We start from the raw sequence: 25,933 nt of genomic DNA, 5'->3' as shown, positions 1-25,933 counted from the left end.
TGGAAGCCCATTACATCATGCAAGCACATTGTGGAATGGCACTGAGCCAAGAAAGATAGAGGAGACAGATTTCTTGCACCCATTGAAGAGACTTTCAAATTAACAATGGTGTAGCTACAGTGAGATTGGCATGCATATTAAAATAAATAAAAGACAACCAACTTCTAAAAGAGATTTTTGGTTAGACAGAGAAATCATCATTTATAACAAAAATGCCACATAATGTTGCGTACAATTGCCAAATCACAGCACAGTATGTTGTCAACATTCCTGTACGGTTTAGCTGCAAAATATTTTTCATGGCGCTCTCTGTGCTGGCAGTCTGAATGAAAGTAATAGATTGTAGCTATCTGCATGACTTCATCCTCACCCTGAACATTTCTGGTTAGGATAAGCAAAGAAGGAAGAATGGTTTAAAATGTGGAAGTGAATTAGGAATGTTCTTCAGACCATTCCCCACTATATTTATAATCATTAAGGAATGAGCCAGAAGAGTTAAGAGAATATGGTCCCTAGCTAAGAACAGTGGGCTGCTTATGTTGAAAAGAAAGAAGAAAAAATACTACTCTTGCAAGCCAGTAGATCCCTTTACCCTTAGGTACCCACTGCCTTACCCAATTTTTGTAAACTGGTACAAGAACTCCATTGAAATCAATTACACTGGCATAACACTGTAGTAATGCAGTGGTATACTCAGCTATATACATCAAGAAACAGACGAGTTTACAACAATTGGATAAGAATCATCACCTCATTAGAGTGATTATAAAAATCACACTAACACAACTTCAGGAAAATATACCACCACCGTTCCAACAATGCAAAGACAATGAAAACATCAATTTCACTTTTAGTCAAGTTTATTTTATTGTTTTATGTATTAATTATGTTTAAATGTTAACACTGAACAAAAAAGTATTGTACTTAGACAACTAAACAATTATCAATATATTTAAAGCTTCTAAAAATGATGCCAAGATAATGATTATATCATAATCCAAACAAATTATAACAGTATATGATATTTAAGTGCTCTGGGAACTCTGTTAATAACAAGTCTCCCATCATAACTCAAAGAAGCAAAAAGCCATGGGTCTGCTGAGGACCATTCCACTGCATATACACTGTCTTCATGTTCTTCATAGGTAGCTATTATGCTGTCCTGAAGGGGCTCTTTAGTCCTGGAATAAAAATAGTAAAGAGCAGTGACTGTACCTGATTTATAAGGCACTATAAATGTCACAAACAAAGAAAGATATACACGCCTTGATTTACTGTACAGCAGTGGACTCTGTGGACACACCGTTATACTCATGCCAACCACTAATGCTTAGATTTTATAAAATATAGCATGATCATGTCAATATTAAAATAGCCATTAGTAGAGAATGGGGAGTGTCATTTTCACTACCTAAAATGTCAGTTATTCACAGTTCAAGGAAGTTCTAGGTCTCATGGAAGAAGCAACATATTGCCTACTCTAAGCACCTCCATGTTTTTAAAAAATGTTATGTAAGCTACAGAGCATGACAAAAAAGCAAATCATTAAATAATTTTTTCCTCAGATTAACATATGGTCTAACTCAAACTCACCTCCCCCAGATTTTTATCCTTTTATTTATTTATTTGTTTAAGTGAATTTTGAATCTGTCAAAACTAGCTTTATGGCTGAATGCATAATGTAAACAACTAAGGGACAGAACTCAATCTGACCCTGAGTGCCTTTTGATGCAGTGGGCCTGATCCTGCAGTCCTTACTCAGGCAAAGTTCCCATGGGAGTGCTGCAGAATTGGGCACATAATCTCAAGAGCAGTGGAAGACACCATATTAACCTCGTCTCCTGTCCATTCCACAGAAGTATAATATTGGCTCCAATGGAGAAGCTTTCTTGTTTTTTCACCTTATATATCACCTAACACCTCTGAGCACATGGTAATTGAGTGTTAAGAGACAGATATAGTCTTTTATACCACAAATGTTTAAAAATCGATGCACATAATTCTTTAATTTCCAAAGTACACAATATGGATTGATAGTATGATACTAGCAATGCACTCTCCTTTTCTTCCAATCCCTTTTTTTTATCAGATGCTACTTCAGTACGTTATTCTGTGGGTTGGTGGGTATTGAGTTTTCAGCGGATGACATCAGATTTCTCTCCTGGCTGATGAAAATCAGTGAAGCTTTCAGAAGCATCCCCCTACCTCCCAGAAACAGACTTATATTACAGCTGCCATCCTCCTACCAGAAGGATATGACAGGGAACCCTATGAATACTACTCAATCACTTAACGGATACAGCTATGATAGAAATGAAGTGTTGTTGGCTGCCTCTGCCCTTTTCCTCTAGTCTCCAAGTGTTCAAAGCATGAATCTCTTCAACAACAAAAGTAAAAACAAATCTGGTACTGAATTTGTATGATTTGCAGGGCTGCATGTAGTATTAGTGCCAGTGCACCTAACTAGCCCAACCAGCTGTGAATTTAATATCACAATTAAATTTAAATTCAATTCAATAATTAATGCAACTCTCTAATAACTGCAGTTTGATTTCTGATGTTTGGTTTCAAAGACATCATCTTTTACTTATACTATTTCAGGGAAACGACCATAAATGACACAGAAGAGACGACATACAGCTTATTGGTTAACTGTGAAGAGTAGGATGTATGCTGCAGAACTCCTGAAAGTGTACTTTGATACACTCCATCTAATAACAGATCTAGTAAGCCCACAATGCACATTTCATCTCCTCTATAGTGTTTTCTGACTTCTTAAATGACACGGCTGGTTAAGAAAAAGTTGGTCATGTCCCCAGATAGCAATGTGCCTCACGCAATGCTCACCCACTTATCCAAAACTCCATTATTCTGAAGGTTTCAGATGTCTCTTTGGATAAGCAGGGGAGCAATGCATGGTGCATATTGCTGTCAAGGGACATGACCGACTTTCAGTTAACCAAGAGTCTCAGTTAACGAGAGGCTGGATAAACAGGGATGGATAAACTGCTAGTTTACACTATTTTCCGTATGAAAGATATGACTTTGGTGTATCAATTCAAATAATATATTTTGTATAGTTTAATATAAAAAAGGAGGATTGTATGTTCAGGAAAGAATCTTGAATTAGCAGATGAACTACTGTTCTGCATTTCACTTCAACTCTTCTATTTTGAACCCTCCTCTATTGTTCCTTCTTTGATGAATTTCCCATTGAGGATTAAAAGTAACCTGGTAGTATTCCTTAAGGAGAGCATATTATTAAAAATAATTCAGACCACATGAGCTCAGGACTAGACATGGTAGCATTTTACAGTTTCTTCCTCCATAATGTAGGCCTGGCCCAGGGACATCTCTATTAAGGAGCTGAAGGAGGCATAACCTATGGATCTCTTACATAAAAGACTAGATAATATACAAGATATTCAGGCAAACATTGAACACAGGATGAAAATTACTGCAGGGACAGCACAAAAGGTCCACTAGAAACTTACTTCCACTATTAACCTTGGAGATATTGTACATGCTCTGATGAAAGAAAGTAAGAAATTATCCTTTAAAATTGTGCTACCTGGATAATTTTCCCAATGGGGATGCACCAGTATGGACAGTAGCAGAATAATGACCGATATATCTGAAAAGTGGGGGTGCCAAAGGAAGAAGAAATCAGAACAAAAGAAGTTTGCTTTTCACACGAGAAATCTCTTGGTGAACGATCATTTTATCCCTTGCTCAGAGACATCCAAATAAAATGTTTGCTGGGTGTCCAGTGCCTTGTATTATTTTGGTAACCCAAGAATCCCAGAGGATATGTAATTTGATACTATGTAAAGCTAGGCTGCTTACAGAGCTTCAGTTTCAGAATCCTAAAACAGAGTTGACAATCAGTTTTATGCAGACTGAGAAGCAGCTGAGACCACCATATATCGAATACTGTTTGGGTCACCTATTAAGATTTAGGCTGGGCCGGTTGGACAAAATTTACTTCAGCCAAGGAAATTGATGTTTTCATAGACAGTAAGCAAAGTGAATGGTCAAGTGGTTTGTCAAGAAAACCATAGATAAATCAAGATTTAGATATATTCTTAGATAAATAAAAGTTTGTGTCTACATGTACAGCGCTGCAGCGGCACAGCTGTACCAATACAGCTGCCCCACTGCAACACGGATGGTGAAGATGCTCTATGCTGATAGGAAAGAGCTCTCCCGTTGGCATAAAAAACCCATCTCCCTGAGCGGCATAAGCTATGTCGGTGGGAGAAGCTCTCTTGCCAACAGTGCTGTGCACACAAACACTTATGTCAGTGTAACTTATGTTGCTCGAGGTGTGTGTGTGGGGAAAATATTCACCCCCGTGAGTAACACAAGTTTTGACGACATAGGCTGTTGTGTAGACATAGCCTAAATCTGCTCTTTAACTGTTTATATCAAAGTGCATTTAACAATGTTTCTATATTTCATTATCTATTACAGCTTTATTATTCCCTGACACAGCAATAAACAGCATCATGCTTCAGTCTGCAATTGCTGATTAACTCTTATGAGAATGTTTAACTGCTTTCTTCAAAAAGTTTTTATGATTAAAAGGAATATTACCTGTGATATGGTTGATCTAGTACACCAGAGGTTTAGATCCCCAGCCTGCTGCTTTCTTGGAAGAGTAATCTGGCAGGATTATATTCTGGGTTTATGTGTTTAAGAAACAAGCAGGACATTATTTCTTCCTTGTAATAAATTTTCCTGAAAAAGTTGCTTTAGTGTCAACTTTTTTTAAAATATCATTTTAAGAGCTTCTTCTGAGCAGACACATCTACTTGCCTATCTGTTTATCTAGGTTCTTGTACTGCATCCATCACCATCAAAATATGTATCTATCTATATCTATATCTCCTGCACATCTTTGAGATCTGTGTCAGAGCTGGAACAGGGCTTTTTCTCCTTTTGTTATCCTATTTGTATAGCATGACCGCCATTAGCTTCTCCCATGGAAGGAGGGGAACTTTCATTTGACTAAATAACTTTGAGGTTAACTGTATTACAATCTTGTAAGAGAAGCCTGTTTAGCTTTTGGATAATTGTTTTCATGTAGAGTGCTGTTACTTCAAATTACTGTCCATGCTAACAATCACTTAGGCCTTGGCTACACTTGTGGGTTCACAGCGCTGCCGCGAGTGTAGTTGCGCCGCCAGCGCTGCGAGAGCTCTCTCGCAGCGCTGCAAGTACTCCACCTCTCCGAGGGGAATAGCTTGCAGCGCTGCGAGCGAGCGTGCAGCGCTGCAGGCGCTGATTACACTGGCGCTTTACAGCGCTGCACTCGCTGCGCTCAGGGGGGGTGTTTTTTCACACCCCTGAGTGCAGCAAGTGCAGCGCTGTGAATTGCCAGTGTAGCCAAGGCCTTAGGTTTGCAGTGCTTGCGATTCCATACTGTCATCAAAAACTTCAATAAAAAGAAAGCTTAAAAAACGAGCCATCAGAAATCATTAATTCTCCATCGGAACTAAAGTTAAATCTTGTTCAACCTAAAAATTGTTTAGAAATAAACCCAACCCAGTAGAGCGGCAACAATATACAGCAGGGGTGCCCAAAGTGCGGCCTGAGGGGCAAGCACGCCCCACAGAGTTCTAAAATGCACCCCGCAGATACCCTCTCCCTGTAACTGCAGGGTAGAGCTGATCAGCTGCAGGATTTTATTGCTGGTAAACTCAACCAACATGGTATTTTTGTTGCTCTGTTAAGGAAGATACAAGTCTTAGCAAATATTATGGCTGTGTGAATTTATCTGATTTTATAAAATTCCATCCAAATTTATATGCAAATTAGGGACAGCCTTCAGTTTCCTGTAGATTTCCAATTTGGCCCTCATCACAGCCAATTTTGACAGCCTCAAAAATACACAAACATATCAGCTGAATAATACTCCTAGTCGAGCTTATTTTTAGATTAAAAATCATTGATCCTTTCCCACACAAGTAACCATTCATGCAATAGAAAGACCGGTCATTTTCTCACATTAATAAAACCTCAATCTCTCCAACAGAAACACATCTTTAAAACACACAAAATCTGTATTTTAAAATAGATTGGCATTGGTGGTTAAATATGATATATTTACTAACTTGAAAGAAGAAATTAATAGGAAATAATCATACATTCGTTAAAGACAAAACAATGTAAGAATGGGAAATTGCTGTTTTGTTGGATTTGACCTAGTTTCTCAGACACCCTACCAACAAAGCCCCAACCACAGATTCTCCCACAAAGCATTCACATAAGCAGCTTTAATTAAGTCACTTTGTTGGGTTATTCTACACTGTAATCTTACGATTTCTGCGTCTCTGCCTCTTATGGGGTTTCTCTCTGATGGAAGAACTGCTGAGTCATCGGTCTAGCTTTGTATTGTTGGTGGAATTTTCTCTTTGGGGTACGTGTATATATTCCCAGGAATAGAGGGTGGTTCTGGAGTCCTTTAATGTGTATAATCAGAAGATGGATAAGTCTTTAAACAGAGACGTCTCATCAAAGAGACGATCCTCAACAGTAGTCTGGACATACTTGGGAAAACCTGAAGCATGAAGCATGACTTCCCGCATCATGATGGCAGTAGCCATTGCCCTGGAAGACATATGAGCTACATCTACAGCTGATTGCAGTGTGGTCTTGACAACCATTTTGACTTCCTGTATTAAAGCCTGGAAATGAGTTCTGTCCTGCTGTGGGAGACAGTCAAAGTCTGCGAATTTCGAACAGTTCAGGAAGTCGTACTTAGTCAGTAGTGCTTGGTAATTGCCTATCCTGAACTGGAAGCTAGAAGAAGAAGAGACCTTCCTTTCCAATAAGTTGAGACTTGCCTTCCTTATCACTCATGACAGATCAGGGGTGTTGCTGCCTAGATCTCTCTGAGGCAGCTTGCTCCTAACTCTTTAGTGGTCCAAAGTGAGAGAACAGAACTTCCAACCTCTTGGTTGGGATACAGTAGCATTTCTCTGACCTCTTAAGGCTAGGGGTGCAGGGAGCTGGGGTATGCCAGACCACTCTAGCTGGCTCCAGGATGACTTCATTAACTTGGAGCACTATCTTGCAGGAGCGGGAGGACTGAAGCAAGAACTTGCGTTGAGGATCCTGAACCTCCTCAAGAGTTATCTGCAGCTCCACTGCAATTCTGCACAAGAATTTCTGGAATTGCTCGTAGTCAACAGGAGAGGATGGAGACATCTGAGTCACTACTTCATCTGGTGATGAAGATGGCAATCTTGTTGTATCTGGTTGAACTGCTGCATCTGGTGTGTACTTCTCCTCCCCAGAGGATCTGGGGTCACCTCTGGTTATCTCCTCAAAAGGAAGGGAAAGGGTGACTCCCTAGCAGACCGGAGCAACTCTGCGGGATGATACTCTTCGCAAGGCCCCGAGTATGGTCAACCAGATGGGTTGAGTGGGGATAACGGTGGCCCCCAAGGCATAGGGTACCAACAGTTCCAAGGCATTTGAGACGGAGGTTGGGCCCAAACTGGCCCAGGTCTTCTGACCAGGAAGTGTGTCTTGGAGGACAAGTGCTTAACGATGCATTGGACTTTTCAAAATCTCCTTATGAGGAGAAAACTGATTCCAGTCCCAATGGCAGTATCGATGGGCTGCTGGAGGGAAATCATAGCCTGAAGATGTAATGGGAGACAAACTCCTTCCAAAGGCAGACTCCCCTGGTGGAGTCATAACCTCTCTCAAAAAGAGGGAAGATGAAGGAATGGGAGACTCTGGGACTGGGAGAAAGAAGATGTTCTCAGGAGGAGCGTGGGTCTCAGCTTTTCCTGAAGCAAGAGAGCTCCTGTCTGCCTGAAATGCCAGAGCCACTGTAGAGGCAGTCATTGATGACAAAGATGGAACTGCAGGTGCTGGTGGATCCTGAGGTTTGTGTTTGGGAGGAACCAGCACCACCCGATCGCATCCGGTGCTGATGAAGCCCTACACTTGTGGGCTTTCTTATCATGCCTCTGAGATTTAGGATGTATTCAGTTTTGTTGTGCTGAGCTAGTGCTTGGTGGATCTGACTTCTTCAAAGCCAATCTGGAAGAAGACAGCCTCATGCTTATGAGAATGCTCCAAGACCCCGCCAAGGGATCTGTGGCAGCTGACTCCTTCACTCCTGATTTGGACCTCATGGCAGGAGGCGTACCCCTTGCTGAGTCAGGCCAATATACAGGAGGGATCCCTGGCCTGGATCCGATTGCAGCCTCAAGGCCTTTTCCATTAGGTAATTCCTAAGGTGAAGTTCCTGCCCTTTCTGGGTATGGCTGGGGAATGAACAGCAGATACTGCATCTTGCCACAATGTCCCCATGGCAGTACACACAGCATTGGTGGTCATTGCTGACCAAGAAGTATTGTGGGCAGGAAGCACAAATCTTGAAGCCTGGAGTCCTGGGCATAGTCCAGTACCCAAATGGGATGGGGAGGGTGGGGTTTGGGAGGCTTCCCACGTGCGGTAGACTAACTATAAAACACTAAAACTAAACAGATAAAAAGTTTAAAACTTGAGAATATAAAATCTATTTACAGCTATCTAAATATATTTTCACAGGTAAAGAAGAAAGCTGAACCTTCAGACACTGGATGTTCCAACCTGGACCACGCTGCAGAGAGAAGGAACTGGAGAGGCGATCGGTTTGCCCTGTCTTTTACCTCCTCGGTCAGAGGCATGAGGTGAGCCAGGGCGCATGTGCAGACCAACGGACACTGCTTTCAAAATTTCCCAGCTCTGGGATCATGGCATGCATGCATTCCCACAGTGGACATAGCACTTGAAAAAAAACCAGATATACTGTAAGCTCAGCTTTTAGTGCTGGTGACAGTTACCACTACCTTGACATCCCTGAGTTTTACCTACAGTTTTCCTGATGTTCAGAAGTCCTAGCAGATTGTGAGCATGTCAAAAGGAGAGCTGGAATGATACAACACTGCATTATGGCTTTTTTCCCCTCTTGTAGTGACTTTTTTTTTTTTAAACACTGCTATTTTCCTGGTGAAAGGCTGGGGCACTTCGGCAAACATGAATGACAACATTTTGAAATCCTTCCAGGAGATTAATTCACAAAATAACTGTTACAGATGACATTAGGATAAATAAAGACAGCGAATTACAACAGATAGTTTCTCAAAAGAACAGTATTTAAAACAGGGGAGAAAAAGTACTAGTGTATGGAGAACTATAACAGGGGAGGCAGACACCAAGAAGAAACACAATGTAAGGGTATTTGGGGATGTAATAAAGAGAGAAAATGTTTGGCTATGAAACAGAATACTGAATCAAAATGTTGCCTATAGCCTAACAAATTTAGAACTTCCTAAAAATGAAGAAAGCTTTGATCTTATTGATTTTTTATTGAAATGTGGATCAACAAAGTATCTAAAAAACAAAAACAGATAGAAAAAACAACAGAGGGTTCCCATTATAGCTGAAAGAGAATTTAAACTGATCAAAAAAAAACCCCACAATAGCTAGAACTATGGACAGTAGAGAGAAAATCTTTAAGTCTGCAAACCTAGATATAGGGACAGTGAATGGTAATGTGGCATAGAAAAAGGTTACCTGTGTAAAGGGAGCACATGCAGTGTATTTTCAAAAGCACTCAGTGTTGTCCTAATTTTGCTGCCATTGACATAATTAGTAAATACACAACTTATATTAGTATGTGTTTTGTATGTGTACAGTGAAACCTAATTTAAGCTACTATTCAAGGAACTTAAAAACCTGGCTGCTTACAGAAGGTGGTTTCATAATTCAGTGGTTTCTATTCAATAGAGGTTCTTATTATACTGCACTCATTACTGTATTATCTGCACACCTAATAAAAAGGGAGCAAAATTATAATCAAGATACTTTGGGGCTTTCTTTTAAGAAATGAAATTGCTAATAAGAATTCTCTTATACAGGTTTCTCTATCTGTGTGCATCAAGAGGTAATTGTTTTTAAATACTGTAAGTGATGTTTTATATTACTTGCATGAAGCATTCAGTAGTACTGTACTGCCATTGCATTAAACAAATCTAAGCTTTTTACACCTGTGTATTTATTTGCTTGTGGCAGTTTGTATCATCGCTTTGCTGTTTAAAATAGTGCATTGTACGTATAATATTCAAACTTCCATTTCATTAACTGTTTGGCAGTGCTGTTGAAACTGAAGATTTTGCCTAATTTATTTAAAAAATCTTGGTAATAAATCCATTCAAACTCAACTCCATATTAAAATTATTTGATTGGGGATTCCTTTATGTTTTAAGAAACATTTAAGACCTGCGCAGTGCAGGAAAAATGGTGGACCTTACAAGCCACGAGGCATTGGAGGAGCTTATAAGGGTGCAGATCTGAACTCATTCCTTTTCTGATTGCCTTCTACCTCCACATGGGTCTTCTTCCTCTCTGTTCTCCAAATCAGATAATATCCTCTAATCCTACAGCTTCCATGAGGGAGTCTAATGACTGTTCATTGCTCCCCTTTGGAGCCTGAAATTGTTAACTTTCTGGAAATGGTGCAAGACCTATTTTTTTCATAGGCATTTGGGGAAGTGGGTGATCTAGGGCAGGGGTTATCAACCTTTCTCTCTCTGAGCTTCCCGCCCCACAACATGCTATAAAAACTCCATGGCCCACCTGTGCCACAATAACTGGTTTTCTGAATATAAAAGCCAGGGCCAGTGTTAGGGGCTAGCAATTAGGGCAATTGCGTGGGGCCCCTACAAAGCTACATTTCTCAGGCTTTGGCTTCAGCCCTAGGTGTTGGGGCTCAGGATCCCGGGCTTCAACCCTATGCAGTGGGGCTTCAGCTTTCTGTCCTGGGCCCCAGCAGGTCTAACGCTGGCCCTGCTTGGCGGACCCCTCCAGGGGACCCCGGGTTGAGAACTGCTGATCTAGGTATCATAAGGATTTTATTTATTACATGAAAACCATCTTTAGAGTCTACTTATCACACAAACCTCCTCAAAAAATAATCAAAGGTACTTTTACCCAGTAAAAAAAAAAAGCCCAGTAGAATATATGAAAATGAAGCACTTTAGGATATATGGTGACCTTAAAAAAATAAACAGCCAAAATTTTTAACTTCCATGTCTCCAAAACATCTTGTGTGATTTGCCCAAAACTTGGCAGAAAAATTCAATCATGCAATGGGATCTAACATTCACAAGACTAGTTTGGGTTTAGTGAAATAAGGAATGGGAATGCAGTTTTGCAAATCAAGTATCTATCAGGAAGCTAACTTCAACATTAACTATGGAGAGACTAGTACCTCTCCAGAATATGTCCATGTTCTGTATATGAAATGTGCTATTCTTGCCTTTACTCTTCCCTCAAAAGAAAAACTTTGCAAAGAGTGCCTCCAGAGTAAATACACTGCTTATTTTTTAGAAAGATACTGGTTCTGGGGGTTAGTGATGGCACTCTTGTGCTGTGAGCATGGGGTGCCCTATAAGAATAGGAAAATATTCCATTCCATCACTGTGCAAGTCATTTGTGATGTGGTTAACTTCTTCTAGTGGCCAATGTAAAATATGTATCTAGTTTCCTATATTTGTTTTGCATATTATTGGTTTCACCATTCCTTGCTCTAGTAAGCAGTACACTGTGTGGTACTGGAGGCAGGCTGTATGTCAAAGGTTGACAGAAATTAGAACATCTCTAGATAAACTAATAAATGCCTGGTATCAGAATACTGCTTAGGTAGCCCTGCTTAGCTGCACCTTGTTTGTCTTAACCCTCCCCCCACTCAGGATGCAGTTTTTATTTATACTGTATTTTCTGGATTCCAATCCACAGGGAAATGCAGAGTCTACCTTACTGTAGGGATTGTGGGCCAATGCAGAGACCACACACAAACAGAATCACATGGCACACTGTGGTTAAAGAGCTGTGCTCTAGGTACGTCGACAATACTTATTTACTACTAAGCCATGGGCAACTTTCCAGATTAAACCTTTTCCAGCCACTTGAATTGCCAGCTGCTCCTGAAGATAGTCTTTACAACCAGTATTCAATGAGTACTATGGGGTACATCTTCCTTTCTTGGCACGGAAAAACAACTGTTCCTTTGGCAGAACAAGTGAGACCAGAAGCTCAACATCACCTGGAGCAAAGGGGGGGGACACACTCTTGTGACTTGCATTTATTGTTCAATATAGATAGATGTATAGCTCAGAGATGCATGTAGCATAACTGAGTAACTGTCTGATCTTTTTTTTGTAATCCTTTCCCTTTCTCACCCCCATCTAACCCTATTGTTCATTAACAAAACAAAACATATCCAAATCAGGGCAGGAACCATGCCTTTCTAGTTTCACTGTAAAGCACCTAACTCATTTTTGTACATTAACAGAAATTAAGAACACTTGTGTGGACACAAACGTTAGAAGTGTTCACGCCTGCAAAGAACAGACACATATATATGTATGAACAAAAAATGTGCATGCAAAAGTACAGATTGGGCGATGAGCATTTTTTCCCCTCAAGTTTTAGGCTGCCAAAGTACTTTTCCAAATAAAAAGCAAGTGCATTTTAGTGTACACAATGTTTTTAAGTAACACTATTTTTAATAAAGTAACTTATGATGTGTCTAGTCTCTTTACACACCCAAGTGGAGTGAATATATATTTACAAACGCTCACCCTGATGTGCATTATTCCTTACCTTCAGTTGAAAATAACTTTTAAAAATCAACGATCCTAAATATATAGGCACATTAAGGTATCATTTTCTAGTACAGCCCATCAGCTATATTAAGAGGGAAATTAATGTTGGCAATATATTTCCATTCTTCTTTTCATGATTGTGTGTTAAACTTCCCAAAAGATTATTAAGGAAGAAGGAATTATGAGGAAATTTGATGAAAAGCAGAAGACTTTCAACTCTTATGTAATACATATTATTAAATGTGGGCTCAGGGCCCAACTCAAAACCCACTGAGGTTAATGGAAGTCTTTCCATTGACTTAATGGACTTTGGGTCAAGCGTTCAGTGTCCCATCCCACTTACACCAGTGAACTTAAAGCAACTCTGCCAATTAGTTTTAGAAATGTGGATCCCATCCAAGACTCTGAAAGTAGTAGATTAAATTGAAAAATACAACATACCTGAAAGGTGTGTATACAAAAATCCTGAAGTCGGTAAAGAATATAGCATGTTAGTCCTTAAAATACAAAGTACCTCATACTACAAATGTTTCTGTGAAAATCAATATATTTCATACTTCTCCTCTTGATGGTGGTCCTCTTGGTCACTAAGCTCATCATCATCTACCAGATGTCCAAAGGGCTCAGAAGAAATTGATACCATGTTAGACAGAATGATTCTGCTATCACTGCTGCCTGAAAGGACTAACTGGTCATGAGAATGATTGTATCGTACATTCCATACCCTATAAAATGAAAATAATTTAAAAAGTATTACAAGAGAGTCTATTCCACAGAGTCAGTAAATAAATATACTGCACTGTTTAAATACATTATTTCAATTTAAACGTGAACAAATAGTTTAAGAGTAATATAATCTGTAAAATGGGTTATGCTCTAGGAATTATTTTGGGGAAGTTCTATGGCCTGTGCTATACAGGAGGTCAGATTAGATTATCATAATGGTCCTTTCTGGCCTTAGAATCTATAAGTATGGGTAGAATCTGACACACTCATTCTAGAGATTGTTTTTTGCTGTCTTCATTTCGGTCATAAACTTCCATGTAATTTGATTTTCCAGGGCCATATCTTTAAAATTCAACAAACAGGTTGCAGGTGGGGAGAGGAGGGTGGAGGGACCAAACCCTAATATAATTCCCCAAGAGTAAATGTCTGCTTATGGTTCAATATATCAAACAGACAGTCTAAAAATACTAAATACAGTAAAGTACTCTAAAAGCAAAATATGGATTCAAAATAAACTTCTACTTTAACCAAGATCTCACAACATTATCACACTGAACTGTTAAACTAGACCCTAAATCAAAAGGATTAGATTTTGCTAGTGTTTATATTTTATGAATTAGGTTAATACCAATTGCTTTATGATTTTCTTTTGTTCTATTTTTGTTTTCATCTTCTCAACAAGTAAAAATATTGCTTCTGTTAATTTGCATTTTCAAGCTACTACCAAAGTGGTTGCGGGGTCCAGATTTAAGGTGCATGTGATTCTGCAGCTCAAATCCCAATATAAAGTGCTCAGCTTCTCTTAACTACAAAAGTATCTATTCATAAGCATTCAAAAATGGAATGGTTAATCTCTTTAGTAATTTTTTTAAAACTATGGGTGAGATTCTCACCTTGCTCTGGCCCCTTCATATTTACACAGAATGGTGTAAAGGGGCTCTCAAAGTCTTGGATCTGGCCAAGGGAGAATACTGCCCCAGGGCACAAAGTGATCTAAGGACCCCCCCGTGCCTGTGCTGGCCCAAGGGTGCGGGCTGCAGCATGTAGCACTGTAGAGATGTTGGGCAATGCAACTGCCATAAGGCAGCCCAGGGAGGATGCTGTAACTGAGACAGCCCTAGGGCTGTGTAAATTATGTCAGGGGCCGCAAAGCAACCCAGAACTCAGAATGCAGAGATGTCTTAAAAAAGACACCCGAGTCCCTTCTCCCTGTGCTGTGCCTCTTAGAAAATACAGCCCAGAATCTCACCCTTCATACAGCTGAAAATACCGTACTGGAAATTAGATTAACATTCCCCAACCCTTAATTTACAAATTATACAAGAAATAGTCACATATTAAAAGCATTCCTCGATGCAGAAAAATGATGAATCACAATAGCATAAACACAGCTAGTTTGCATTGTTTTTAAACAGTAAAATAATTAGCAGAATAAATTACATAAACCGTCCACCCACAAAACAGCATGCAGATAATTTATTCTACCAGTGGGAATGCTCCTCTAGTGTCTTCACTGGCTCAGTGACATTTCTAGTATCCCAGAATTTCACCTTGCAGTCATCTCCACAACTAGCCAGGTAGTACTGTTTATTGGGATTGAAGTCTAGGTCCCGTACCAGCTGTCCATGTGCATTTTCTATGTAATAGATCTGTCTGTAAAACACACATTAAAAATTAAATGTACTATGAAAGCTAAGTGCAGTCTACTGATAAAAATCTGTTTCTCTAGTAACTTGGTTAATCCTTTGGCAGTGACAGAGTTAGGCCACGTCTATATTATAATTAGGGTGACCAGATGTCCCGATTTTACAGAGACAGTCCTAATATTTGGGGTTTTGTCTTATATAGGCACCTATTACCCCCCCCCACCCTGTCCTGATTTTTTGCTGTCTGGTCACCCTAATTATAATCTTTGGTTGACATAAGTTACGTCAGCATACAGCCATTGAGTCTGTACATCGCTTGTGGGCATGCACACTTGGCTGTTTGCTTTGGGGTGGTACGTACTCACCAGGAGTGGCTGTGTCAATGCAAAGTGCAGTGCACCATGTGTAGATATCCCAGGGTGTCACACACCTTTGTACAGTGCAATGTCTTTTGGGAAATTTTCACGATGTGTTATGGGACAGAAGTGACTCGGCCAGGGATTTCAGAGCTAAGGGTCAACTTCTCAGTGTGCAATTTTCTCTGCCCCATAATGCTAAACATATCCCATAATTTTTGCACCTTTTTAAAGCTACCTGTAAACCCCGTGGCACTTTTCAGTGTTTGCCACCTCTGATAGAAGCCTGCAGAGCTCTGCACTTTTCTCATTAATGTTGCGATGATCCGCTGGTATTTACAGAGCTGCAGGAAGTACTGCAACAATGGGAGACATGACAATGTCTTCGAGCAAACTAAAAAATCCCAGTTTGCTAAAAGACATAGTGAAAAACAATTCAAGATTGTTGGTAGTATTCATGGAACAGGTGCAACAGTGAAGTGTTGCTTCTGGGCCCGAGAAACAAGCACTGGCTGGTGGGATTGCATCGTAATGCAAGTTTGGGATAATGAGCAGTGGCTCAAGAATCTTCAGATATGAAAGACCACATTCCTGGATCTGTGTGCCAAGCTCGCCCCAGCCCCCCAGTGCAGGGAAACCAGACTGAGAGCTGCATTGGCAGTGGCGAAATGAGTGGGGACTGTACTGTAAAAGCTTGCAATTCCAGATTGCTACCACTCTATGGGAAATCATTTTGGAGTTGGAAAATCCACAGTGGGGGCTGCAATCATGCAAGTGTATAGAGCCATTAAATAGTCTCCTCCTATACAGGACTGTGACTCTTGGCAATATGAAGGACATGGTGGATGGATTTGCAGCAATGGGGTTTCTGAACTGTGATGGGGTGATAGATGGCATGCATATCCCTATTTTGGCACCAGCCCATATTGCCACAGAGTACATCGACAGAAAGGGCTATGTTTCTGCATAGACTGTCGGTCCTTCATCAGTTAAGATTGAGACTATCACAACACGTCTTCCAATCTTCTCTTGCTCTGGCCATCCTTCGCCATGCTTGTCCATATCTCCTTGTTAGGAAATCATCCCACCTCTTTGGAGGCCAACCACATGGCATGTTTCTATGGTTATGCAAGTATTGGTAGCTCATCGGGTTGCTTTCTTGATATTAATGGGGGTTGGTCAGGGAAGGTGCATGATGCTAGCATCTTTAAGGACTGTTCAGAAAGCTGCAAGCAGGGACATTCTTTCCACTGGTGGATTACCATTGGTAATACTGAAATGCCAAATACTACCTTTCTTCACCCTCTCCCCCATACTATTCTCTATCATCTGAACATATGTCAGGATTACCCCAATCTTAAAAGACCCTCCCTTGACCACACTTGTTTCTTCAACTACTGTCCCATCTTCTTTCTTCCCCTTTCTTCCAATCTTCTTGCAATTTATTTCCACTGCCTGGACTTCTTCTGATTTAATTTTCTTTTGGAATCCACACATTCTGGTTTCTACCTTCTCAGCTTGACATACACTGCTCTTATTACAATTACCAATGACTTCCTCCTGCCCTAGCATGAAGGTCCTTTTTTTCCCTGTTCTTTTCCTCATTCATTTGTCTAACACCTTCAACATCATTTTCTACCCACTCTGGGGGTTTCTTGACAGTATTCTCCTGCTTCTATTGTAGCCCTTCTTCAGTATCTCCCTCCTCCCTTTTCCCATTCTCTGCAAATTTTTATCCTTGGTTCCCTCGTCTTTACTTCTTTTTCCTTAGTTATGGCTCAATTCATCTACTCTTATGGCTTCCACTCCTACTTCTGCCTACTTACAGGAGCTTTCTGTAAGTCAGCTAGTCTGGCTCCCCTTATTGTGAAGAACCTGCTTTTTTCTCCAATGCTAGTCAGTTATGCAGTTCTGCTCTGCCCAAGCTCAGAAGCTCCGTGGGTCTGAAGAGTCCCTCCTGCAGAATTTGGTAGCTTAAATAACAGATCCCATGTAAGAATCCTGGGGTACAGCTCAGTCCCGTGAGCTCCTAAACTCTGCAGAGTAGAGTGGGAATGTCAGAGTTGTGGTTCAATATGACTATACACCAACAGGTCCACATGCAGTTGGTGTAACATTTTCATACACATATAAAACATGGGTAGCTGGGGCAGAATCGTTATATTCCAGGAAATACAGTGACTTTACATATTTAGTAGACAAATCAGACTAGCCTCTTTCTAGAGATACTACAGTCTCTTTAGCTCAGAGAGTTATTCTTGTTTGTATTTTTTTTTCCATGTAGATTGCAAATAGTTAATTGTCTGAAGCCCATTGCTCTTCAAACTGGTTTTGGGACTGTCTAATCTGAGCTATGATTTTTTCTATAGCTTGTATTTTGTTTAGACAAGCTGTAATTGTGAAGTTTGCTTTTGTAAACTATACTGTAGCATTCTTCTTTTAGCTACTGTTAATAACCTGAATAAATATTTTTCACTGGTGTTTACTAGGATACTTCATTAAGCACAATGTTCAGAAGATTTCTCCATTAGGACTAGTAAGTAAGAGCGTGAAACTTAAATGTATTGCGTGCATGGTCTTTATCACTTAAACTTTCCTTCTTAGAAACATAGTTAGGCTTTAAGCTCAAGTGTGAATACAACATGCTGAAATGAGATAATTACAGAAAACAAAGGAAGAGCCCCAAAAAATCCTTCTCCTTTGCCCTTCAACATTACCTCCCATACGTTTTTATTAAAGTCAGCCTTATTTATAAATACGAAGTTAGATTTTTGCATGTCCTCTTACAGAACAATGAAAATGACAAGAGGCTAGAACTGGGGTAGGCAACCTATGGCACGTGTGCCAAAGACGGCACGTGAGCTGATTTTCACTGGCAGTCACACTGCTGGGTTCCTGGCCACCAGTCCGGGGGGGCTCTGCAATTTAATTTAATTTTAAATGAAGCTTCTTAAACATTTTTAAAACCTTATTTACTTTACATACAACAGTAGTTTAGTTATATATTATAGATTTATAGAAAGAGACCTTCTAAAAACGTTCAAATGTATGACTGGCACGCGAAACCTTAAATCAGAGTGAATAAATGAAGACTCGGCACACCACTTCTGAAAGGTTGCCGACCCCTGTGCTAGAAGTACAAGAAGAAATGGCTTTTGATGACTGTATATATGTCTAGTTAGCTTTGCTTTATGAAATTAAACAAACCTTTTTAGCTTGGGAAACATGGGGACTTACTGCTGCACCCTGGGCTTGCAGGAGCCATAGAACTAAATTTGAAATCATCCCCCCTTTAAGGCAACAGAAGTTATTACAAGACATCCGTTTTCTCAGTTTAGTGATAAATTACTGTATGCTAAGGGGATAAATGGTATCTTAAAAAAAGCTTGCAGAGGCTTCTGTTGTTATGGCAACAGATGTGCACATCACCACTCCTTTCCCTATCAAAATCACAAACAGAGCAGGTAAAGAGTCCCTAACTTGGTATATTTACAGCATTTTGTTTGTCTTGGCTCACTTTTTTTTAAATAAAGTCCAAGATTGTGTGGAACTAGTACGTTATAATCTTAGATACAGTAGTTACTAAAATGGTAAAAGTAAAAGGTAAGCTTACCTCCAAAGATTAAATTACCTTTAACCATCATACTATAGAGGTAACAATTAGTGCACCATCAGTACTCTGATTTAAACAGAAATTGATTTTCATGGTGAATTACGAAACAGCTCTAGTTTAAGTAATACTTATATTGTGTATTGAACAATCACATTGGGACTACTGCATAGTTCGATGACACTCAATATACAAGGTAGATTTGAAGCTTAGGAAAAACCCAAGAGTAAACCCTTTACTTGAAAGCTCTGAATACACCAACAATGCAATCCAAATCCATTCCATTTACAATTATTTATGCAGTCCTAGCTTTTCTACCCGTTTTTTGAAAAAACAAGTCAAAAGTGATGAAAATTAACCTCCAATGGAGAATCTATTCTTTAAGAACAAGAGAGCAAATTTTTTTTCTTACCTCATACTTCGTGTATCCCATCCTCGAATGGCAGTATCATTGGCTGTTGCAACCTGTGTACAATTGTGGTGTGGACTCCATCGTCCGGAAGTAAATTTTAATTGCCCTTTTCCTTCCAATGCAGCAGAATTGGAGAGCTGTGCATTAAAAAAAAATGGGGTATTTACAAATAAGGCTAAAATAAAAATAAATGCAGACGCAGTGGAAAAATTGCAAGCTGACTTAATGCTCCAAGTGCAAGAAAGTAAGGTAGAGATGCTAGGATAATAATGGGGACAAAATACATACATACATACATAAAAAGTATGTAAAAAACCCAGACCAGTAAGTTTGTTTTCTAGCCTATACAATATGAAGTAATTTATATAAGGTTTATCCAGTGTAAGTTACTTAGTAGACAATGGATATAAAGATCATTTTCTAACCTTCTTTGCATTTCCAAAGAAAATTAAATTGTTTCATATAATTCGTTGAAGCTTCATGGGAGTATTCAAACATCTGAAGATGGTTAACAAGCACAAATATATACATGCATTCAGTTTCATGGAATTGCTCACAAGATACATCAATACTCAATGTTAGTCAATACAGGTGTGTCAGTTTTAATCTTAATGAATGCACCTTCATTCAGTGTGCTCAGCCATTTGATAGCATCCTCATCAGGCAGATGAAGAGACAGAAGCCCACCATCGAAGTAAGTCAGCAGGCACTTGTCAAGGATATGCGATATAGTCTGAAGTTGCCTACATCTACATCGCGGGTCATTAGAGAAACCCCATATGAAGAGCTTGGCCACACAACTGCCCTGTCCTGTTTGAAACTGGTTCAGGGATGACCACTGGTACCTTGGTAGGTCAAAACCTGGTGGGCAGATGGTTGGCTTGGTGATGAGAGAGTGACTAATGATTGTCATCGCTGACCAGTCATTAAGCCAAGTAGATTCCAGCATCTTGTCCTGTGGTGGCATAAAGTGACTATAAAGGGCATCCAGAAGACATACAAATTGGTGAGTGGTTGAAGAGGTCTGAGTAGAGAAGCAAGTCACTGTCCTCATGAATCTTGGCCAGGAGCATAAAGAAACCCCCCTCATGGTGAATATGGGATGGTGCTATGTTACTAAGTATTGGCAGCCATGACAACAGTTGCACGTAAAGTCCTGGTAACAATGTGCATAGCTTCATTAAGCTCTACATAGACCAGCCTTGTGGGAGATGAGCGACACAAGACAGGAGCACAGTATTCTGCTGTTGAACAGCAGAGAGCAAGGGCTGATGTTTTAAGTAGCCAGTTTTCTGAGCATGTTGTTTTGAGTGCTAGCTTTGGCTGCTGTCTTCAAGTGATTGCAGTACGTCAATGACCTCTCCAATATCACGCCGAGGTAAACCAGGTTTGGGTCGTGCTGCAGGTGTCGGCCGTTTAATAAAAAAAAAAATTAAAATCCTGGTCCATTAGTGTATAATGTCACATCTACTACCATATAGTGAAAGGTGGATGATAGGTCATATGGTGAGAGTAAAAAGATCTAGTTTCAAAATACATAAGGAGGCTTGGAAGGGAAGCAAGAGATAGGTTAGGATCTCTGGTTTCCTCCCTCTACACTCTCATTCACCCTCTCAACACTGACAGAAAGGCCACAATAGGTAACTGACTTTCTACAGAAGATGGGAAGACAAGTTCTCTTCAAGCCAAAGTGAGCAGGAAGAGGCCTTAAGTATTGCAGGTTCAGATTATTATTATTTTATTTAAATACCCTTGCTAAAACTATGGTTTTGTATTTTACATTTTAAAGAAAAAAATAAAACAACCTGCTATTAATCACAGCACAACACTGTACAATTTCCACATGACTAAGCAAAGAAGTTAAAGATGGAAGAGACATATTTGGTCATTTTGTTCATCCCCTTCCTTACACTTCATTCTCTAAGTGGTTTATGTAGAATACATTTAAATTATTTTAGTGATATTCCACACACTATGAGAGCTCACTGTAAGGAACTTTTGACCAATACCCAGAGCCTAACTTTTCCATGGATCAACTTCATCCCGTTACTTCTTACCCTTCCTTGTTTTTTACACTCCACATACTACTAATAATTTCTAAATATTTGAAGTGGGCAAAGATTAAAAGAATGCTTATTACGTTCAGTGACCATATTGAGCTTTCACAGGCATAATCAAGGCTAAACATATCTAGCATCAATCTATTTGTAGGACTTTTAACAACTTCAGAGCTATGTCAATATGGAAGAGAGGCAATGCCTAAGTTTATGCTTTATCATATTATAACCACGTACACCTTTGTATTTTGCAAACCTTTTACTGCATCTGATAATTCAGACACAAACGCCTCCTCGTTTGGGCTTTTAAAGTTAGCAATTTAGAAACCTTTACAGCCAAGTACAATTTTTCAACCTCTGAAATGATTAAACTGGCTGAGATGTGCATGTCTTCAGAAACCTTTGTGAAGTCTATGTTTGTTGTGGTATAAAAATGTAAGAGACCTACCCGCGTGGTTATATTTTGCTTATGTTTCCATCTTTTCACTACACGTATACCAAACAATAGCATGAAAATTATTATTTGCTGTCTGAACAGCTACTTAAATCTTTTTGGATGGAAAACTTTTTATCAGGGCTGGCTCCAGCTTTTTTGCCGCCCCAAGCAGCGAAGGGAAAAAAAATGGAAAAAGTCAAATTTCCGCCGAAGGCTAAAACAGAGCACTTGAGCTGCCGCCGAAGTGCTGCTGAAGACCTGGACGTGTCGCCCCAATACTGGACAGAGTGCCACCCCTTTCTATTGGCCACCCCAGGCACCTGCTTTCTTCGCTGGTGCCTGGAGCCGGCCCTGCTTTCTATCTATGTTGGTACTCATGGGTTTATCTATCAATGTAGCATCTAAACATCTTTCTCGATAAAGTTGTCACTGAGCTCCAGTAGAAAAGACAGAATTCAACATGGAAAGATATTTCCTTTAAGTCAGGGCTTTGAGGCTCCGAAAGGTGGTGGTGCTGGGAAACTTGTACAATTGTAATTGAGCTTTTTCAACTGTGTGGTTAAATGGATACTTTTTTTTAGTGCTGTGAATCCAGCATCTACAAGGAGCATTTAAGATTGTTTAAATAAAATAGGTTTTAAAAAACATTCTGCTGAGCTTTAGAAGAATCCACAGATATTAACCTTTGCCATCTTCCATAAAAAAATATGAGAAAGCCCTTGCTGTACTTTGAGGCAAACACCTCCCCTATTGCATTCAGAATGGATATTCTAATCACCATACCAAGTCCATTTAGAAGATGGCTTCCCACCAAATTCAAGGAAAGGATATCTCTTGACCAAATTCTTTTAAAAGATTCTTTTTATATTTTTCTTTAACTATTTTTGATCAGTATGTTTACCATACTAGTGATGCAATTCAGACAAACTTACAACATTTGCCCTGATCATCACAAGGGATTTTAAACCTATTACTCCCTCAGCTACACATCATTGTTCCATTAAAGCTGACAATGGCAGTTTGTCCATTATCAAGATCTACATAAAGTTGTTTCTTCCTCAAGAGAAATTAATGGATGTCCACCCATTTCCTTACAAGTTGTCTCTGATTTCATTGTGGCCAAACTTTTATAGCCCTTCTAATATCCCCTACATCCTAACTTTCAGAAAAGCTGAGTGTAACAGGGTGCTGGCCTAAGAGGCACTGAACCAGCCCCTGTTAGCTCAGCTCTTGCTAGCTCAGTTCCCATTAAGGGGAAGTAATTGGAGTGGGCAGGGTGTGGCTCATTAAAGGGCTGCAAGGTAATCACCTATGAGCTTTATGGGGAGGAGGCCTATAAAGCTAGCAGGAAGGAAGAGGAAGGGGGGGACAGGAAAGGGAGGAGTTAGAGATCGCTGTTCCCAGCTAGCTACAGGAGCTAGCTGTTCCCCAGGTGGCTACCTGAGTAATATTGAAGCATCCAGAACTGTATATAAGTGGTGGTGGAAACGCACGCAGGGAAACAAAAGGCACTGGGGTTTGGAAAAGACTGGTCTCCGACTGATTTGTACCATGAGCAAGGAAGGGCTCGTCTACACTGAGGTTTTCCCTTGTTCAGGTGAGAATGATCTTAGCCAGGTAGGTTTGGACACAGTTTTACTGACCCGCCACATCCCTTTTTTTAAAAACTGCAGTTTATTGATAAAGAAGAAATAAGATGGATAAGATTCATCAATTGGATTCAAGATAATAAAAATATACTACACCATACTGTTTCTTTTTATGTATCATTTCATATATAGGATTTACTCCGACCTACACAGAAGTGCACAGGCCCTGAATGGGTCATCTCAATAATTAAATTCAGCTTATTTAACCTTGAGAAAATAAGCTTAGATAATCAGGGGGAAAAGAAACAATAATACGGAAAATATACAAGAGTTCCAAATAAAATAAAACCACACATTTCTGTCTCATTTTTTCAACATTTATTCCTGGGGTAGGAACGCCTCCGAGCACTGTGTGTCCAAAACATGACGCAGTGGATTAGTTCTGTCAGTTTTAGGAGAGATTCTTCCCATTTTAGCAGACATTTTAGGAAACTGTTCTTATCTTAACCTCCGCTGTCTAAAGTATTATTCACAGACCCTGTGTCCCTACACTTTAAGGCACAATCCCTCACTGGTCTGGATTGAACCCCAGAACATGACAGACTTCTTCCAGGCTCTAAATGTGCTTTGGGACTGGCACACCTCCAAAGATCACCCTTGATTCATGTCTGAAGTATAAAGGAGAAACTGTATACATTTAGGATTTGCCATGCCACCCCAGTTCTTCTCACACAATCCTTTCCCTACTTCTATGAAATGAAACATACTTTTTCCAAGAAGGGAGGGACACATTTACAGTTCATGTCAAGCTCCCAACCAACTCAACACAGATTCCTGCTGTAAAAAACATTATTATTTCAAACAAATCTTTCTTCCCCAGTGGATAACCATTCTCTGGGGCTCTCATCCACACTTCTACAAACACTGTTCCACCACAACCCACACCACACAAAATGCAGTCAAAAAGGAATTCTCTTCTACTAAACTGATGGGAAAGAACTACATAAGAGTCAAACTCTCTCCCCAGTCCCACACTCATGAGTCCTGGAACAGAAGAAAACTCAAATGGCACTGAAATAAGAGCCTGTGGGAAACAAATACAGTTTCAAAATCTTAGCATTGGTTTTCCTTTGTGCCTGAATGTGAGAAGAGGAAAACCGAAAGGTTCTTTCTTCATCTCTTACTTCCCACTCTCTGAAGGGGAAGGATGTTGATAAATTGGAGAGGATTCAGGTAAGAGTCATGAGAAAGATTATAGGATTAGAAAATATTCCTTATAGTGACTGAGCTCCTTGAGTCTATCTATTTAGCTTAACAAAGAGAAGGTTAAGGGGTAACTTGATTTCAGTGTATGTACCTACATTGAGAACAAATATTTAATGATGGGCTCTTCAGTCTAGCAGAGAAAGGTATAACACGATCCAATAGCTGGACGCCAAAACTAGTCAAATTCACACTAGAATTAAGGCGTACATTTTTAATGGTGAGATTAATTAACCATTGGAACAACTTATTAAAGGGTATGGTGGATTCTCCACTACTGACAATTTTTAAATCAAGACTGGATTTTTTTTCTGAAAGATCTACTTTAGGACTTATTTTAGGGAAGTTCTGTGGCTAGTGTTATACAGGAAGTCAGACTAGATCATCACAATGGTCCCTCCTGGCCTCGGAATCTATGATTTTGGAAGGAAGGAACAGAAGAGATAGGAAGTTACTATATTTCCAGTAGTGAATATAGCAGGGCCTTATTACAGGTCTTGTCTACATGAACAATTAGACAGGGGAAGCTGGGGTGTGAATCTACAGGGTACTTATTTGCCCCTAATTGTCTGTGTTGACCCTGCTAATGGGTGTTAATTGTTCATTACAGCGCTTTGATCTAGTCCTCTTTGAAACAAGACTAGCTCAAAGCCCATTAACAAACTGCTAATGTGCTACTCCTAGGGGAATTCTGTGCAAAAATTCTGCAAAATTCTGCATATTTTGTCAAAACAACACAAAATAATCACAGCAGTTTCAATTATTTTGATAATTTATTTGGGTATTTATTTCGAAATATCTGTGAACAAGTACGTCTGTACAATACAAACAAAAAAAGATTCAGGAAATGTTTTTGACAAACAGATTCCTTAGTAGGCATATTAATATATAACTGGGTAATAATTCATTTGAAGTACAATAAAGAAACATATTTCCCACACTTCAGAAGAAGTGCAAAGGTTTGGGAAAGTCAGGAGTAATGGAGGAGCTGAGGGAGAGGGAAATCATTGCTGGGAGGGAGCCTGGGAGTGAACATGGAGGGTTGTTGGGTCAGGGTGGGAGAAGTATGGAACAGATTTTTGGGGAGGCAGGGGAGGGATTGTTAGGTAGTTGGGGAGCCTCTCCCATGCAGAACCTGGCTGATCCCTAGCCTCTCCCAGTCAGGCA

General features: G+C 39.8%; 1 protein-coding gene across 3 annotated transcripts in view; it reads right to left on the bottom strand.

Moving 5' to 3' along the window:
- Positions 1–842: 842 nt before the first annotated feature.
- Positions 843–25,933, bottom strand: part of EIPR1 (EARP complex and GARP complex interacting protein 1) — a 168,808-nt gene continuing 143,717 nt past the window's right edge. For 2 of the 3 annotated variants that reach the window (XM_065587747.1, XM_065587746.1), the window contains 4 exons: positions 19,422–19,558; positions 14,883–15,050; positions 13,229–13,396; positions 843–1,181 (listed from right to left, as the gene is read on the bottom strand). In XM_065587747.1, coding sequence (XP_065443819.1) covers positions 1,007–1,181; positions 13,229–13,396; positions 14,883–15,050; positions 19,422–19,558 — 648 coding nt within the window. In that variant the 3' untranslated portion in view covers positions 843–1,006. Of the gene's footprint in view, positions 1,182–13,112; positions 13,137–13,228; positions 13,397–14,882; positions 15,051–19,421; positions 19,559–25,933 lie in introns of all 3 variants that reach the window. The other variant, XM_065587745.1, reaches the window with a different exon arrangement.

The sequence above is a fragment of the Chrysemys picta genome, chromosome 3 (genome assembly GCF_011386835.1).
Source record: "Chrysemys picta bellii isolate R12L10 chromosome 3, ASM1138683v2, whole genome shotgun sequence".
Classification (NCBI taxonomy): Eukaryota; Metazoa; Chordata; order Testudines; family Emydidae; genus Chrysemys; species Chrysemys picta.
Note: the sequence above shows the minus strand (reverse complement) of the source record. Positions and strands in the feature narration are given on the sequence as shown.